The 16,653-nt window shown below is 41.6% G+C and overlaps 1 protein-coding gene across 1 annotated transcript in view; it reads right to left on the bottom strand.

Moving 5' to 3' along the window:
- Positions 1-569: 569 nt before the first annotated feature.
- The window catches only part of HOMER2 (homer scaffold protein 2), a 120,760-nt gene continuing 104,676 nt past the window's right edge, over positions 570-16,653 (bottom strand). The window contains exons 6-9 of the mRNA XM_083183996.1: positions 15,435-15,591; positions 13,273-13,383; positions 8,339-8,419; positions 570-2,140 (exon numbers count right to left, since the gene is read on the bottom strand). Of these exons, the coding sequence (XP_083040122.1) occupies positions 1,952-2,140; positions 8,339-8,419; positions 13,273-13,383; positions 15,435-15,591 (538 nt within the window). The 3' untranslated portion in view covers positions 570-1,951. The remainder of the gene's footprint in view (positions 2,141-8,338; positions 8,420-13,272; positions 13,384-15,434; positions 15,592-16,653) is intronic.

Genomic DNA, 16,653 nt, shown 5'->3' on the forward strand with positions numbered 1-16,653 from the left:
CCTCCACCACAATGTCACTGTTACACTTTAAATTGATATGAGTATTAGCAATATCCTGACTCATAACTTAACATTTGAATGATATTAAAAACCGAGAACGGTTATCCATCGACTAAATCACAAATATATGCACCCTTTAAAACTCACTATTTTTATCATGGAGAACCATAGAGGTTATTGACAGCTGGTTAAATATAAACAGTACTTCCCAGATGGTAACTATTAAAGATCCCAAACCAAAATGCAAGATGCAAATAGTCTGAATTCATAAAAACAGTGTTAGATACCCAGGCGGGGGGGGGGGAGGGGGGTGCGGGGGGGCTGGGTTTGAATGTATGTATGTATGTATTTATTCATGTATTTTGATATTTACGATGAAGATTTATTATGTCGTTTTATTCAGTCTTAAGACATGAATTGTATTGTGAAAAAGGAATAAAGATTATAACAAACAAAAACATTATGTGAAAAAATAGTCCCACACCTCTATTAACTGGTACTGTAATTATAAAATTCTAAACTTGTCAGATTTTTTTGTTTTTCAGACCGTCCATGTACCAAACAATCCCTTTTTGTTCAAACATTTTATTTTTGATTTCATTACAATATAAACTACATTATAGAACCGTGAGGCACAAGTCTTCATATTTTAAAGGAACAGCCCTGTTTACATTGACTTAGAAATCTTGAGGTCTGTGCATGTAAAGACATCTCAGCCATGGCTTGTTACACACATCATAAGTCACAAAAATTAGTCACAAAAAAAATTGGAAGGAGACCATTCAAAAACAAAACACTCCTCATTATAGAATAAAAAGGAAAATATACTTCTTTTCAGACAGGCGTCCCAAACGTATAAGGCATCATGTGGTGGTCCCATCATGCCACCTATACAACTAGGGCAAAAAACCTCTAGAACAAAGACTTTCACCAAGTTTCTTAAACAAAGTAAACCCAAAGGAGCGAAGTGCAAGGGCAGACTGTGCATTGTATCTGCCCAATGCACACTTAATTGTGATTCCTTCATACTTGCCTGATTTGGATTCCTGTTAGGAAGTGGAACGCTAGAGTAAGTGTTTCCCTTTTAACAAAACATTTTTACAGTACATTATTGTCTCAGTATTCATGATGATGAAGAGGACATGAGAAACATGGACCACACATGGTAATGGCCGGTGAAATATTAAATGTTACTTTTATAATGTCTTACCAATGCATTTTATACAGTATCCATAATAAAGGACCTCCATATTGGACTACATAAAACAATTTATGTTCTATAGGGATACGGGAGTTTCCGGGGTTGGACTGCGGAAGCATAGCTTTGGGTAATCTTGCCCTTAGCCCATTTGATCGGTTTTTTTTGTTTTGTTTTTTTATCAGTGTAAGACCTGGCAATCAAAACAAAAGTCCAAACATCTGAGACATTACAGACTTTGCCTTATCTCTCATTCCTCTTAGATTTATTGCAACTACTGAACAGAGCTGGCTGGACTGTAGAACTGGTTAGGTTATGTGCTTTGTCTTATTGCAAATCCAACATATTTGGGAGTAGCAGGACTGGAGGACAGGAAAAGCGGCCTTCTACTGGTATTTAAACCTTTTTAATGATATCCATATGTTACTTTAAGGATTGCGGATTGTTACATCTAAACATCCACACACTTGGTATGTGACTTTTAGTGCCACATTGTAGCCTTTGATATTAACAATTTTCTCTCTGCTGAATAGTGTCACCTGGATGGCTCCGGATTTGTAGAAACAGGAAAAAATGGCTTTCAAGGTTTAGGCCACTACTGGTTGCCACAATGGACTAAACAGACTGATACCAGCATTCCAAATGAAAAAAAGTTGGTAACCACAACGTCCTCTAGTCCTCTTCTCGGGTGGTTGCTCTCTACCGACCTTGTGTGTATATATGAATAGAAGAATTAAAATACTCCACCACACTCTAGTTATCGATTTCTAGTTTGGAAAGTCCTTGACGGAATTCGTGCAAATCATCAATCTTCCCGTCTAATATGTTCAGGAAGTGTTTCAGTTCCAATTTCAAGTGGCCCTGCCTGTGCTTACTCTCTTCCACTTCTTTCCTTAGTGCTCTCACTTGATCCTCCAGATCCTGGTTCCTCTGCTCAGCATCCTGGAACAGAACACAAACAGTTTTCATTGCCAGGAAAAAAAAAACATTTTTAAACTTTTAATATGGTCAGCATTCCATACAGAATTATCTAACAATTAACTGTGCCTTTTATGGGGCCTATACATGGAGCTTTGTGCTAAGTGATCTAGCCTCACGTCACTAAGCACAGATTGCAGAGCACCAAGTGCTGCACCAGTGATGTGTGCTAAGCAATGTCACAGCCCGTGTTCTCAATAGAGAGAACACAGGTGATGACTAGATATCTCAAGCATGCTTGGAATATCTAGCCCGGCGATAGTGACGGGACCGTGCATCACTATCGCTATGGGGCATACACACATACAGCAATTTGTGCTTCATTTCTAAGCAATCTAGTCAGATTGTTCAGAAAATGTGCAAAAATCACTACTTGTGTACTGTAGGCCCCATTACTTATCCTCCCATTAACTACTCTGAGATTTGTGGCAATATGGAACAAATATACCTTTTCATCCGAAAATGTGTCTTAAATCTAAGTGGATGCGAACCGCGGCTGCTGCATTGTAGTACTTGGTATACAGATTCAGACACTGTTGTATACAGATATACAAGCGTCACATATCAAACTAATCCATACAGTTGCTTCCACTTGTGGCTAAAAAGACTTATTCAGGTAAAACAATATGTAGAACACAAGCAGAGTTGCACAGGGCCTTGCACACCAAGGACTGTTTAGGGCAAGTGCAGCAATGATGTATGAAGACATCTGTACATGGGGGGGGGTGCAGGATCCTACTGTAGACGTCAGCCATGGGTGTTGTGCATCTATGTTTTAACCACATATCTACCATCAAATTCAACAAAAAATACATTGTAAATATATACTATGACTATATCATTATTTTGATGATCACTTAATAATGCCTTTACATCAAAGAAAGTCTGACGCACATGAACCGCAGCTTATGTTTATAGTCTTTCCTGCATTACAAAGAAGATGCTTAAAACCCAGTATGTGATCAGTTCTCCTCCCAATGTTGGGCCCTGGGCTGCCTGCTATACACTGTTATGTCAAGCTCTATTGAATCTCACGGCATCTGCGGCTCTTGGAGTGAAGCCATCTGAGAGATGGAGACTGTAATTTCAGTGGCATGACATCCCCTAGATAGTGCTACACTGGGAAACCGATCTCTCGAGAGACTCCCTCGCCTCTGATATCAGCACCTCTCCGCGTGCCAGCTTACTGCACAGCACAATTAAGTAGACAGTACGGTGCGATGCTGGAAATTACTACACAGCTATTTGACTTAACAACAAGAGCCAATGCCAGATATCATCTATCATTGCTCCAGTATGGCAATAATTACATCACATAAATCCCATGTTAAATATAATGGAAATGGCAACAAAAGGATGGAGCAGTACAATTAATCTTAGCAGTGTACCAGCATTATACAATATTAGCTTTTTAATAATGAAAAGTGCCATTATGTAGAAAGGAAATAAATAATGTACAGAATGCACTGTAATTATATAGAAAACAGACATTCTCCAGGAGGAGGAATCCACCCACACAGACATACTGTACTGTACATGTACAAGGCAGCACTGCCAGCTGATCACTCTGATCCATCTTCAGCCGTATTATTATGGAACCATTTAGGTCTCTGGAATAGGTAATCAGCACCTTGCGGAATCACCATGTGCACAAAACAGCCAGACACACGGCCTTCTCCTATAACCCTGTACTGGGCACCATGTTCTGCCAAATGTCTCCTATACCTGACCAGTAACAACATTGTAGATCACTCCTAGGTAGTTTGTCCCCATCAGACAACAGTGGGGCAGATGTATTAAGCCTTAACAAGAGATAAATGCAAGGGTGATAAGGAGAGATAAATGTCCAGCCAATCACATCCTAACTGCCATGTTACAGGCTGTGTTTGAAAAAAGTCAGTAAGGAGCTGATTGGCTGGACGTTTATCTCTCCTTATCACCCTTGCATTTATCTCGTTAAGGCTTAATGCATCTGCCCCATTGTTAGATGTGTGCTACCCCTACTGCACATTGTACCATCATCACAGCTTTACTATACGGCTTCTCTGTGTCTTACCAAAGCCTATTATCTAACTGCAGAGGTACATTTCTTCTGATACACACATCACAGGTGTATTAAAGACCAATGCAATGAACAACTGGATAAATTACACAAATAACGTAAACTTGCATGTTTTTGGCTTGTAAATAATTTCCCCTTTTAAAAAAAAAAAGCCAAACTCGGACTTCATTACATGCCGCCCACAGCTGTAAAAGGAAAAGTGATCAATCAGAAGGATCTGAGTGACTTCGATCAGGATCAAATTGTGACGGCTAAACAAAGTCAAATTTTGTGGGGTGTTCCCGATCTACAGTGGCGAAACATACCAAAGGCGGTCCAAGGAAGGACAACCGGAGAACAGGCGACAGGGTCATGGGCCCGCAAGTCTAGCTGGTCCCACAGAAGAGCTACTGTAGCACGTACTGCTGACTATGATAGAAGGTAGGCTTGTATGCAGTTCTCAGGCGTGGGATGACATTTTTAAAAAATATTTAGACCCAGCTCGGGCCTGACTCACACCACTTCCCCCTTTTCTGACCCTCCCTTACCTACTCCAATTTTTTCCCCTTTCCAATCTCTAGCATACATTTATTGTCACCCCAGCAACCACTACTTATTCATTTCTTTGCATCATCTTAACTTGATACTTAACCACTTATCCCACATGCTCCCATTGTTGTGCTTTTAGCACTAGTGGTTGGTTAATGTTTTACCTTGCTGCATTAAGTTTACCGTCAACAATTTATTTTGTTCACAGATGTGTCTATTGATATCAGTAACAGTATTATCGTGCATCCCGTTTAAAGTCTACGCACTGTTTTGTTAACACATATATATATTCCCAGGGTAGCCTAGCACAGCCTCCTATAGTGTTGCTGGTTGGGTGCTCGCACTGTTCAAACGATAAACAATCCCAGCGTATGTGCCGCACTCCAAAGATACGTCTCTTAAGTCAAATAAACAAAGTATTTATTTAGCAACGTTTCAATGTCTAAGTGACATCGTCATCAGGCTGATGACAATGTCACTTAGACATTGAAACGTTGCTAAATAAATACTTTGTTTATTTGACTTAAGAGACGTATCTTTGGAGTGCGGCACATACGCTGGGATTATATATATATATATATATATATATATATATATATATATAGTTAAAGTCGAGTTGCACACACGCCATTTTAGGATAGTATGGCCGCCATTTTGGGTTCGCAGAGTTGCGCAAATAAAGTTTCCATACCCGAGTCTGTGTGACAAAGTGGACCAGAAGCGCAGCCATACTATTACACATAAATTCATAATAACATACTTACACTAAATAAAATATAGTTAAAGGTTTAGAGCACCACACATAGCTTAGTTAGCATTACATACATCCGTCTGTATGATGTTTAGTACCGTTACGTTCCGTTTCTTATGCGCAGTATTCCGGTCATTGCGAATATTTCGCAATTCATACGGTCCGATAGTTATGGACAAAATCCATATTCCCAAGACGGTTTCTGTTAAAAAGTGTATAACAAAAGAATCTAGTTGTAACCGGTTCTTACTGCTATTTACAACCCCTGACGACGATACCAACAAACAAAGGACTCCAAAGGTCACTCCCCTGCACCTATCCAAACCAGGTGCTTCATTTTTACCCCAATCACAGAGGACTTGACATACGAACCCTGACCAATAGGAATGGTCTTTGACCTCCCCTTTCTGACCCTATAAGATAGGTGACCCAGGGCGGCCTCGGTCACTTCGGCACATCTTCTTTTCCCTGACCATTGACCGGACTATAGTTCAAGCCTGAACATAGTGAGCGCCGACCGGACTGCGCTGCGCATATTTGATGAGACGGTAAACGGTTGCATTCACTATACTTGCTTTTATTGTATTGTTGGCTGATTGTATCCTGTGTCTGTTTTTCTTCCCCTAGCAGAGCTTGCTTATTATACTCATTGTTAGACTATTGTATTACTTGTTATATCTGTTATTTCCTATTCCTGTAACCCCCTTTTGTCCATTAGGGACTTTAATACATCATTTACGGAGTTTCTATCTCCTTACTTCTATACTGTGGTCTCGTCTGTTATTTCGCATATAGCGATAAGGTACATTACGGACACTGTCCTTAAAGGTGTATTCGTAGACTAGAGACTAAGTACTGCGAAGGGATCTCTTATTAAGGTATTGGTTCTTTGGTGTATAATAAACACAAAAGGCACGCTACGCTGCGCCACGTTTTGTTCGCACGTAGCTAGGTATAAAAGGTACGCCGGTTACGGACACAATACGTAATCTAGGCATTTCACTTGTTGTCCTTTGCTCATAACAATATCAGCATTAACAATATATATATATATATATATATATATATATATATATATATATATATATATATATATATATATATATATATATATATATATATATATATATTATGGGCTCTTGTGGTCATAATTATTCCCATGTAGTGTAGACTAATGTCTCACTCATATGATAATGGGTTACTGAAATAAATTAATTCTATTGAATTAATGATCAAAGCAATTGTGTGTCTGGGGTGTTTATATATGTAACTATCCACAAATAACGAGCGACACTAGGAGGCTGTATAAATCGGTGAACTTAGTGGTTTAAATAGTGATGTTTCAGGGCTCACACCCCTTTCTCAAGCCACACACTTGTGTGTGTTCACCGATTTATACAGCCTCCGAGTGCTGCTCGTTATATGTGGATACATATGCAAATGGACTCTGGCCCATTTTGTTAAAAAGAAGGCACCTGAGCAAGGTAAAGAGACTTATTTATTATGGTTAACCCTGTGAGTTCCGGTTCGTGGGACTGAATAAATATATATACACACACACACACACACACACACACACACACACACACACACTTGTAACAGCTTTAGGTTAAATATATTTAGATAGAAAAATTTGCACATATACAGGATTTGCTGCAATTACAATTCGCTCACTTTTATTTAACAAACTGCACTTTCATTTAATGATATAATCTATCACCCGATTGTATTTCAGTACTGTAACTCAATCAAGGCTGCATTTGCTCAGATAAATGTATGCTAAGCGGGCAAGGTTAATGTACTCCATGCCCATTAGTAGTGTGAAGAGTGTAACGCCAACATACGTGCAGATGAGAAATATAAAAATAACAACCTTTAATGCCTCTAAGAGATGTCCGCTCTCCCTGGGGGTGATTGCACATAATTATTCCTGAGCAGCAACATGTTGGAGTAATATAGCCGGGTCGAGGGCACTAGAGTTTTGCTTTTCTCAAAGATATCATGAATATAATGGTGTAATTAGATGATGACCTTCTGTTCTCTCTATCCCCATGGGAGAGCTACATTTATTTATTTATTTGCAGTTTCTTATATAGCGCAGCAGATTCCGTTGCGCTTTACAATAATAAACAGTGATGAAACAAACTGGGTAACAACAGACAGACATGGAGGTAGGAGGGCCCTGCTGCAAGCTTACAATGGTTCTGACATTCATAATGCCCACCTCGGATTTATTTCACTACAACTTGACATTGTTTATTTCAATTTGGCATTAAGAGGATTTTAATCTAAAGATGGAGACACCTGCTATTATAAAGCCAAAATGGTTTTACACAAGTAAATACGCATATTGGTTATATAGTAAGTACCAGCAGCATGATATACTGTATATGCAGTAGGTGGTGTATTATTCTGCTAGATATGGCAAATCCCTTGATAACCCGCACCATTACAGTAACATTAGGCCATGAAACCTTATTAATGTATTCATTCAAAGTCACCTTTTCCTGCTGGGTTAAATAATTGAGCGAGGTCATTAATGATTAAACAAAACAGGATACTCGTGTACGAAAAAAGAAGGATAAGATGGTCAGAATGTGCTTTGGGAACAATAAACATAAATTTGACCAATACATGAGGTCCACCATCAATGCACAGACATCTGACTAAGGAGCAGGTTAACCTCCGACGATGGCAGCAGACAGCTGTGTCAGACATGATTGCTAGAGGATTCGGAGGAGTCAGGGACCACAGAAAGCATAACATCCTTCTCCATCCACCAACCAAATAAATCTAGATGCGTTCTGCTAATCTATCTTACCTGGAGCTTATCACTCACAGACTCGCATTCCATCATCAGCTGCGGGATCACTTCACTTTGTTTCCTGAGGTCTTCAAGTTCCTGTGTGCAAAGATGACAATGTATGAACAGAGCACGGGGATGGGGATACATTTGTATTAATGGGTTTGACCGGCATTTTCAGGTCACAAACACTATGATAATACCATTTTAATGACATCAGGCACAATAATGCAGTATGGGGCCAACATCTTTATTATGTGACCGACACAGCAGCATAAAAAGAAATAAAAATGTTGCATTCATTGAAATCACTCAAATGTATAAAATTAGCCCAGATTCAGTAATCAAAACAAGGTCAATATCAGGAATCCAATCCCGAAAGTAGTACGTTACTTTTAAAAAGGGCAGCACGGACGGTGTAATGGTTAGTCGTGGTTTTAAATCCCACCATGCCCCTAACTGTGCAGGGTTTTTATGTTCTCCCTGTGCTTGAGCAGGTTTCCGGGTACTCTGGTTTCCTCCCACAATCCAAAAATATACTGGTAGGCTAATTGGCTGCCAACAAAATTAACCCAAGTGTGCTTGTTTATGTGGTAGGGAATATAGATTGTAAGCTCCACGGGGCAGGGACTGATGTGAATGTTCTGTAACTGAATATGTGTGCGCTATATAAAAAACGGTTAATAAACAAATCTAAGCTCTGCAGCAATGCGCATGAATTGACCTTGAAAAGTCTTAGCTCTGATAGCAAGTCATACTAATTTATTGTGCTTATTATATAATTTGGTATTATGCCGCTATTATCCTTTATTATCTTATATACTTGTATTGTATCTTCACCCCACAGAGGTGCACGCAAAACAAATTCAGTTTTGCCCATCATATTATGTCCAGGGCAGGATTCAGACATAGGGTGAGATGTATCAAATGGAAAATGCGGTAAAACCCTGGTTTTACCGCATTTTCCAATGTATCAAAAATGATACCGCAGGGCAGGGTATCGCCACCTTTGGGTGGCGATACCCTATAGAAGCCTATGGGCTTCTTTTCGCCGCCGCCGACGCAAACCCGCCGCCTCGCCGACCCCCCCCCTCTGGCTTACCTTCCTGAAGGGTCCTCCTGGACCCTGGAAGGTAAACCCCTCCTCCCCCTAGTGAAGCAGCCGGACATCCTTCCGGCTGCAGGGGGGAGGAGGAGGCGCCGGGGACAGCATGCTTAGCTGTCCCTGGCGTTAGGGGAGAGCGTAGCGGCAGGGAGATGACGGAGACCCCCCCGCACACCAGAGTACAGGTATCGCGGGGGGGCCTCCTTCACCGCACCGCCAGCCGCATATGTTAGTACATATGCGGCAGCATCGCGGCGGGGGGGTGGCGAAGGGCGGCGATGTATTTTAATACATCCCGCCCAAAGCCTCCAGCTTGAGCATATAAAAGGTCCCCTGTGGAAAAGAAGCATGCCAGAGTTCCCATGTCCTGTTACTCTTATCAGAGTATAACTTTATGTTAAGGTTTCCTGAAAATCAAAATTATGTGATTTTATGTGAAAATAGGATATTTGTTTATGTATGGAAAAGCATGGAAAAGCTGAATTCTTTTTTCAAGGAAACCAAGAGCGGTTTAATTTAAATAGCTGTATTGCATGTAAATATTATTAAAATTATAAAAAAAAAACAACCTAAAATGGTATGTCACTATTAACCCCTTCACTGGTGTTTTTTTTTTTTTTAGGGAGTGCTCCCCATAAGGCAGGTTTTCTTTGGAAAGCGCTCCCTAAAAACAAAACAAAAAAAACCCTGCTTTGTCTCCCAGGCCTGGGCAGTGCTTCTGTGCACTATATCAGCCGCTGCCCGGTTGCACCCGGCAACCCAGCTGTGTGCAACGTGATGTTAGCAAGTTCATGCCGCACACAGCCAGGAGGAAGGAGCTGGGCAGCTGGAGCTCATCACTAGCTCAACTCAGCATAGCAGTGTTGCCCAGCGTCAATGAGGGGGAGACCGTGGCAATCTTGGAAATTTTCTGGGAATGTCAGCGTTACCACTGAAGCGTAGCCTGGAAAATTTCCGGGATTGCCAGTGAAGGGGTTAATATGCAATGTAGGCTGTGTCACTGTGATATACTTTGCTTTCACAGTTTTCCAGCATGTGTTAAAATGCAAATAGGATTATAGTTTTCTTTTAAAATTATTATGAAGCTATATTTACACTACCAGCAGGATGCCAGAGAGCAGCGGTCTGTAATCTTGCAGATCTTTCCATTCAGCATTGCCAAAAACACCTAACCTCTTGGTTGCAAATTTAACATTTACAGCTTTAAGTGTCAACAAAATCAAATGTTAAAAAGCATACACTGCCTTCCAATAAATACCAACAAAATAGTACACAAGTAAATCCAGGCAATCTTAACCAACGATCCAGGGTTTAAGTATATCGTGCTGCTCCTACCCAGTGGCGGATTACCCACAGGGCGACAGGGGCGGTAACCCGGGGGCCCCCACACATTCTACGGCCCCCCACACCCGCCACCCCACTACTGCGGTGCGGCAGCCAGGCAGCGGGTGAGTGCCAACGTGTCCCTGCGGTGTATGTGAAGTCCGCTGCTGACCTCACATCTACCGCAGGGACCCAGCGCGGCACCGATCCCCTCAAGGTACTGTCCGGGGGGGGGGGGGGGTGGTGTCTGTGTGTGTGCGACCGACCAACTGGCAGGTCGTCCCACAAACCGTGTTATCCAGGGCCCACACAAACCTTAATCCGGCCCTGCTCCTATCTTATGGAATGCCCTTCCACGCACAATAATACTCCACTAATCTCCATCTCTCAAATATAGCTTTTCTCCTGGGCTTGCAACTTGGTGGGACTGCTATGCTATACACCAGTGGTTCCCAAATGCATTCCTTGAGGCACTCCAATGGTTAAGGTTTATATCCATGCTTGTCCATAGGTGGCTTAATTAGTACTGAAGACTAAGTGAATTTGATTTAACCATCTCTGTGGTGAGCCATGGATATACTTAAAACCTGGACTGTTGGGGTGCCTTGAGGACCGGGTCTGGAAACCTCTGTTGGTCAAGAAGTTTTCTTCCCTATTGTTTGTATGGTTTATTTGTCAGCACAGATGGTGAACAGGCATGGTTAGCATTGCTGCCTCACAGCGCTGAGGTCATGGGTTCGATTCCCACCATGGCCCCAACTGTGTGGTTATTGTATATTCTACCTGCACTTGCGTGGGTTTACGCTGGGTGCTCAGCTCTCCTCCCACAATACAAAAATATACTGGCAGGTTTATCCAAAAAATTAACCCTAGAATGTCTGTGTGTGCGTGTACATGCGGTAGGAAATATAGATTGTAAGCTCCACTGGGGCAGGTACGGATGTGAATATTCAAATATTCTCTGTACTGCGGACTATATGTGCGCTATATAAATAACTTGTAATAAATAAATAAATAAATGTAGCCCTCTGAACATTCACCTGTGTTCCCTAGCTCCTAACTGCTTTATTTAATGAAGATTTGTTAAATCTTTTAACACTTGTTTGACTTGTTATTACAGATAGTTGCCTCTGATTAAATGTAGTGCTTTTTTGGTCTTCGTCTTTTTAATCAGATTACAGGGAATGTTCAGCCCTCCTAAGTGTTGTTATAAGGCAATATAATATGGTACAGTGTATTATATGCTTTACAATCCAAGTGACCTAAAACCTAACTTATAATTATACCAAATAAAATATTTCATACTGTAATATACTTAAATGAAATAAAGAAAATTTAGCAAGTTCCGTTTCCAGCCCAAACCCTGATGCCCATACACTCATATATGTGCACATCCAGTGGGGGATATATGTGGAAGCAAGGGAGGGAGATCGCACTGCTCAGAGGGCTGCCCGGGAGGGGGTGGTAATGCTGGCAGGAGCCCAGGGGGGTGGAGTGACCCGGCTGGCAGCCAAGGAGGAGGTGCTGGGTGGAAGGGGAGGGTGTGTGTGGGAAAAAAAAAACATGCCTAAGAACACATATCTAGATATACTATTAACACTGTATATGCCTAAAGTTAAACCTTACTTTTTATATGTACACGCTGTCGGGCCTCCCCTGCACTTGCTGCTTTGTGGTGGAGTGAAGAAGAGAGGAGAAGGCTGGCTGACTTCAGTATCAAAGGCCACGCTGCAGCGCAAAGGCCCACGGGAGGAGGAGCTGCTGCATTTGGCCATGGGCAGTAGCTCTCCTCAAGGACCACTGGCCAGCTTTATTACTGGCAGCCTTCCAAGTCACCCTCTTCTCCACCTATCGGCTCACACTAGGTATTTTTATTATTTAGCGCCCAGCCAGGGGAGACGGTGGTGACCCAGTCAGGAGGGAAAGCGGCCAAATCCAGACCGACCCACCGGGAAATGGCCTGGTTTCCCCGCGGGCCAATCCACCCCTTCATGGCTTTCTTGTGTATCCATATTTGCGAGTGAATAACATCTGTGGGGTAGATTTTGTAATGCTACTAAAAAAAAAAAGTGGTGTTTCCTACAGGAGTTTTGTGTCAGAAGCCAATTAATCTACTAGTATGTTTTTGGAGTGTGGGGGAGGAGGAAATAAAAGGCATTACACTTTTAAACTTTTTTTTCATGTTTGCAGAGCATTTCTTGGTCTGTTGTTTAAGATGGGAGCTAGAACCGGCTACTTCCAAACAAAGGATAAATTAAAAACAATTTCTTGTGCAGAAATCCCTAGGATGGAAATGGGGACTTGCCTGGGATTGGAAGTACGAATATGGAGGCACTAGAATCATTACAGATGAATATAGCACCGTGCTATAGTCATACATTTTTATAGGTGCGCAGGAAACTCATGCAGAAGGCTAGTGGACTGTATTAATGTTGAATTTACACTTTTGTACAAGACAAACTCCTATTTCTTTAGGGTCCAACATAGGTGAGTGTGGAGTAGATTCCAGAATTCCACAACTTACAGCATCCTTCTCCTGAATGTCAGCCTCCAGCTCTAGTAATCTCCTGCTGAGCTCTTCATTCCGCTCTCGTTCCTTGTCGATCTCATCACATTGTGCTTCAAGCTCTCCAATCTTGAAAACAAAACCCAGTGGATAGATGTGTTCATACAATGACACTAATGACATTGATGTTCAGAATACATGAGCCAAATATCTGGCAGGGCATCGTATATTCACACAATCTGTACGGCTCATTCTCAAACACATCAGCTACAATAGCGGCACTTCACTGTCTAACGTTTATTGAAACATTCAGCCATTCAATACCGCAAAATAAAAAAAACAAGTGGCTTGCATACAAATAAGTGGATTCACCAGACACCTTTTTCTGTTCTCCAGTAGGAGATCCTGTAGTTGGTTGAAATAAATAATCACATAGTGACTTAGTCGAGGATGTGCTACACATGATCCAATTAAATTTTACAGTTATATTGATAGCTGGTGCATAACATATGTTGCTTAGTTGGCCCCGAGAAAATCAGTCCGACATTAGATTGCAATGTCCACATCTGCCATGAGACCCTATACACACCATGTACAGTATAAACCTCAAAACAGACCAGATGCACAATAGTAAGGACATCAAAATAAAATGGAATGTTATGGATCAGGTTGGTAAATAATTTATATGCGTTTGTGGTAATCTTCCGGTTCCGGATGAATGCACTACAGGGGGGAACCCGACGGTCAGTATCCCGACTGCCGGTGCTCCGAAAGGGAGGATCCTGACTCCTGACAGAGGCTATTCTCCCTTGTGGGGGTCGATGACCCCCGTAGAGGGAGAAGAGAACCTGTGGCGAGCAAGCAGCATGGCGAGCTTGCAAGTGGCTTCTTTGCACTCGCCCCCTTGTCGGAGCACCGGCTGTCGATATTCCAACATCGGGACACTGACCGTCGGGATCCCCCCTGATGGACTGCCATAGCACACCCTCTGAAACCAGCCTTTATTTGCCAAGGGGCTGATGCTTTTATTAGCCGCGTCACAGGGAGATTTTACAAAAGTGTAAACTTGACGCAAATGTTTCAGTCTATCTTCCACATGCAGGCTCCAGCAACCCTCGCTATTCAATTAGAAAATGCTGACTGCGGCATCTGTGCGTGACCTGGGGGAGGTACATGAAAACTTGGGGAAATCACCTTGGACCCCAGAAAAGAAGCACTTAAGATTGGATAACAGTATATGTGGCTATTACAAGCCAGAAGTAAAGTACTGAAGGTTCTTAACAATTCTTAAAAAGGATCCTAAAATGGGTGATCGAAAATACTGCAGTGTTGCTACAGTTCAAATCCACTTTCATGTCCCACAATAGACCACCAATTACTTCGTTAGGCTTTATATTCCAACCCAATGGGGGTCTTTATTTAATTATGTGAGTGTGTGTGTGTGGGTGGATAGCAATATGTACTGCATTTATAGCAGGGCTCAAACCAGAAACAGCAGAGCACAAAGGCAAGCCATTATATGAAATATTTATAAAATCACTTTGCATTTATTTAATAGGCAGACAGAAGTCTCTCAGCAAATTATAGCAAGCAGGAGGGAAGTTCTGAAGATATAAAGTTGTTATTAATAACAGGTTTAAGAAGGCAGACATTGTACATTGTATGCTTTAGAACAAAATAAACCATTCACTAAAAGATTACTTGGTTAGGAATCCATGAAATTGGTCTATCAGAATAATATTAGTAATGACCCTCAGTATAGCGAAACATTTACCAGGAGATATTATGAAAGTAGAGAAAATAGAGAACAACAAGCTTATTATTAATAGACCTTAATAGTCAGGACTATGACTGGTTTTCGGTCACTAATTATAGCAAAATGAAGTCTCCTATTGCCCCCTAATAGTTCATTTATTGCCCTCAGTCTGTAAAACATTGTCACCTTACTCACGCCTTGACTGCGTGCCGGTTCTAGCAATGTAGATATTGTACCCAACCTTCTTTGGGTACAATATCTCCCTCCTGTATCCCCCAATTATTAGCCCCTTGACAATTACAACTAGCCTTCCTCCTTCAGTCACACATGCCAGTGACACACTATACATTTGCACACATAGCCACATGCTAAAGCCTTTTGTAAAGCCATTATCACCACATCGAGGGTTATCTACACATGTTACCTTATTCCTGAGTTGGTCATTCTCATCTTTACAAGTAAGAAATTGCTTCTTCCAGTGTTCTACACTAGCGATGGACTCTTGGAGCGCCATGGATAGTCTGGCATTACTCTCTCTTAGAGTTTCCAGTTCAGTTTCCCATTTCTTCACATTGGAAGTGCTAAAAAAAAAATGAAAACAGAAAACTAGAGCAATGATGTATTTTACAAGGCAGGGTTTCCCCCAACCCTCGGAAAGAAAGGTGCATTTATAATAGGATTACTCCTATACTCTCAGGCTCCGACCAACTGCTTAGCAAATGTTTAAATGAACAGTTTGTTGATAAATGTTATGGAGAGTCAATAGCACACAATAATTACATACAAACCAGTGCTGAGATAAATGTAAAGGCTATACATAGTGTAATATTATATCATCCATCCTGAAGGGCATTATACTGTTACATCAACACTTTATTCTAAGACTGATAATTGGCTAGAGACTACACTCTTCCCTGGGTAGCCTAATAAGTGCTGGAGAAACTGTAGGAACTAGTACTACACAAAGAATGCAGAATTCAGAACAGCTAGGTCCTGTTGCAAGTCAGATTTGAGATGTAGAAACCATTGGGACTGGAGCTCCCAAATGTGATTAGATCTGCAAAATGAACAGTAAGATGATGCAGCGGAAGGAGTTTCAATAGTACCTGCTTCTCAGTGGTACAACCTTGGTTTGCCCTTGTAAATAAAAGTAACACATGCCTTTTTTCAAACATGGCTGCAACCTGTTACTTTGCAGTTTATTCCAGGGCTCAACAAATCTGGGGGGTCAAATATTTCAGCCCTGGTAACAAAGTTTAGCATGAGCCAGGTAATTATAAAGCTAACTGGAGGAGGCCACGGGAGTGAGTGGGACATTGTGTACCGGTCACATGAGGAGGAATGCATGTCCACCTTCAATCAATGTGGCTCCGTCTCATCTATTCTGCATAAAACTTAGGCATGTGGGAAGTGTAATGGGGAGACAAACTGGGTGTAAATCATGCATAGGTAATGGCATCCATAGAAGAGGAGATCTGCGGGTGAGGCTCCTGCTGTCACTGTCCGTGCAGTTACAAAGTCACCATTGGAATGCCGGGCACGCTGGGGTGTGATGGTGTCACTGATCTATTGGGTTGTTATTTTAACACGTCTCCTGTTCTTTCCACCCCATGTCAGTGATAAATATAGGGTATAGGGGTGAG

The sequence above is a fragment of the Crinia signifera genome, chromosome 4 (assembly GCF_055691185.1).
Source record: "Crinia signifera chromosome 4, ASM5569118v1, whole genome shotgun sequence".
NCBI lineage: Eukaryota > Metazoa > Chordata > Amphibia > Anura > Myobatrachidae > Crinia > Crinia signifera.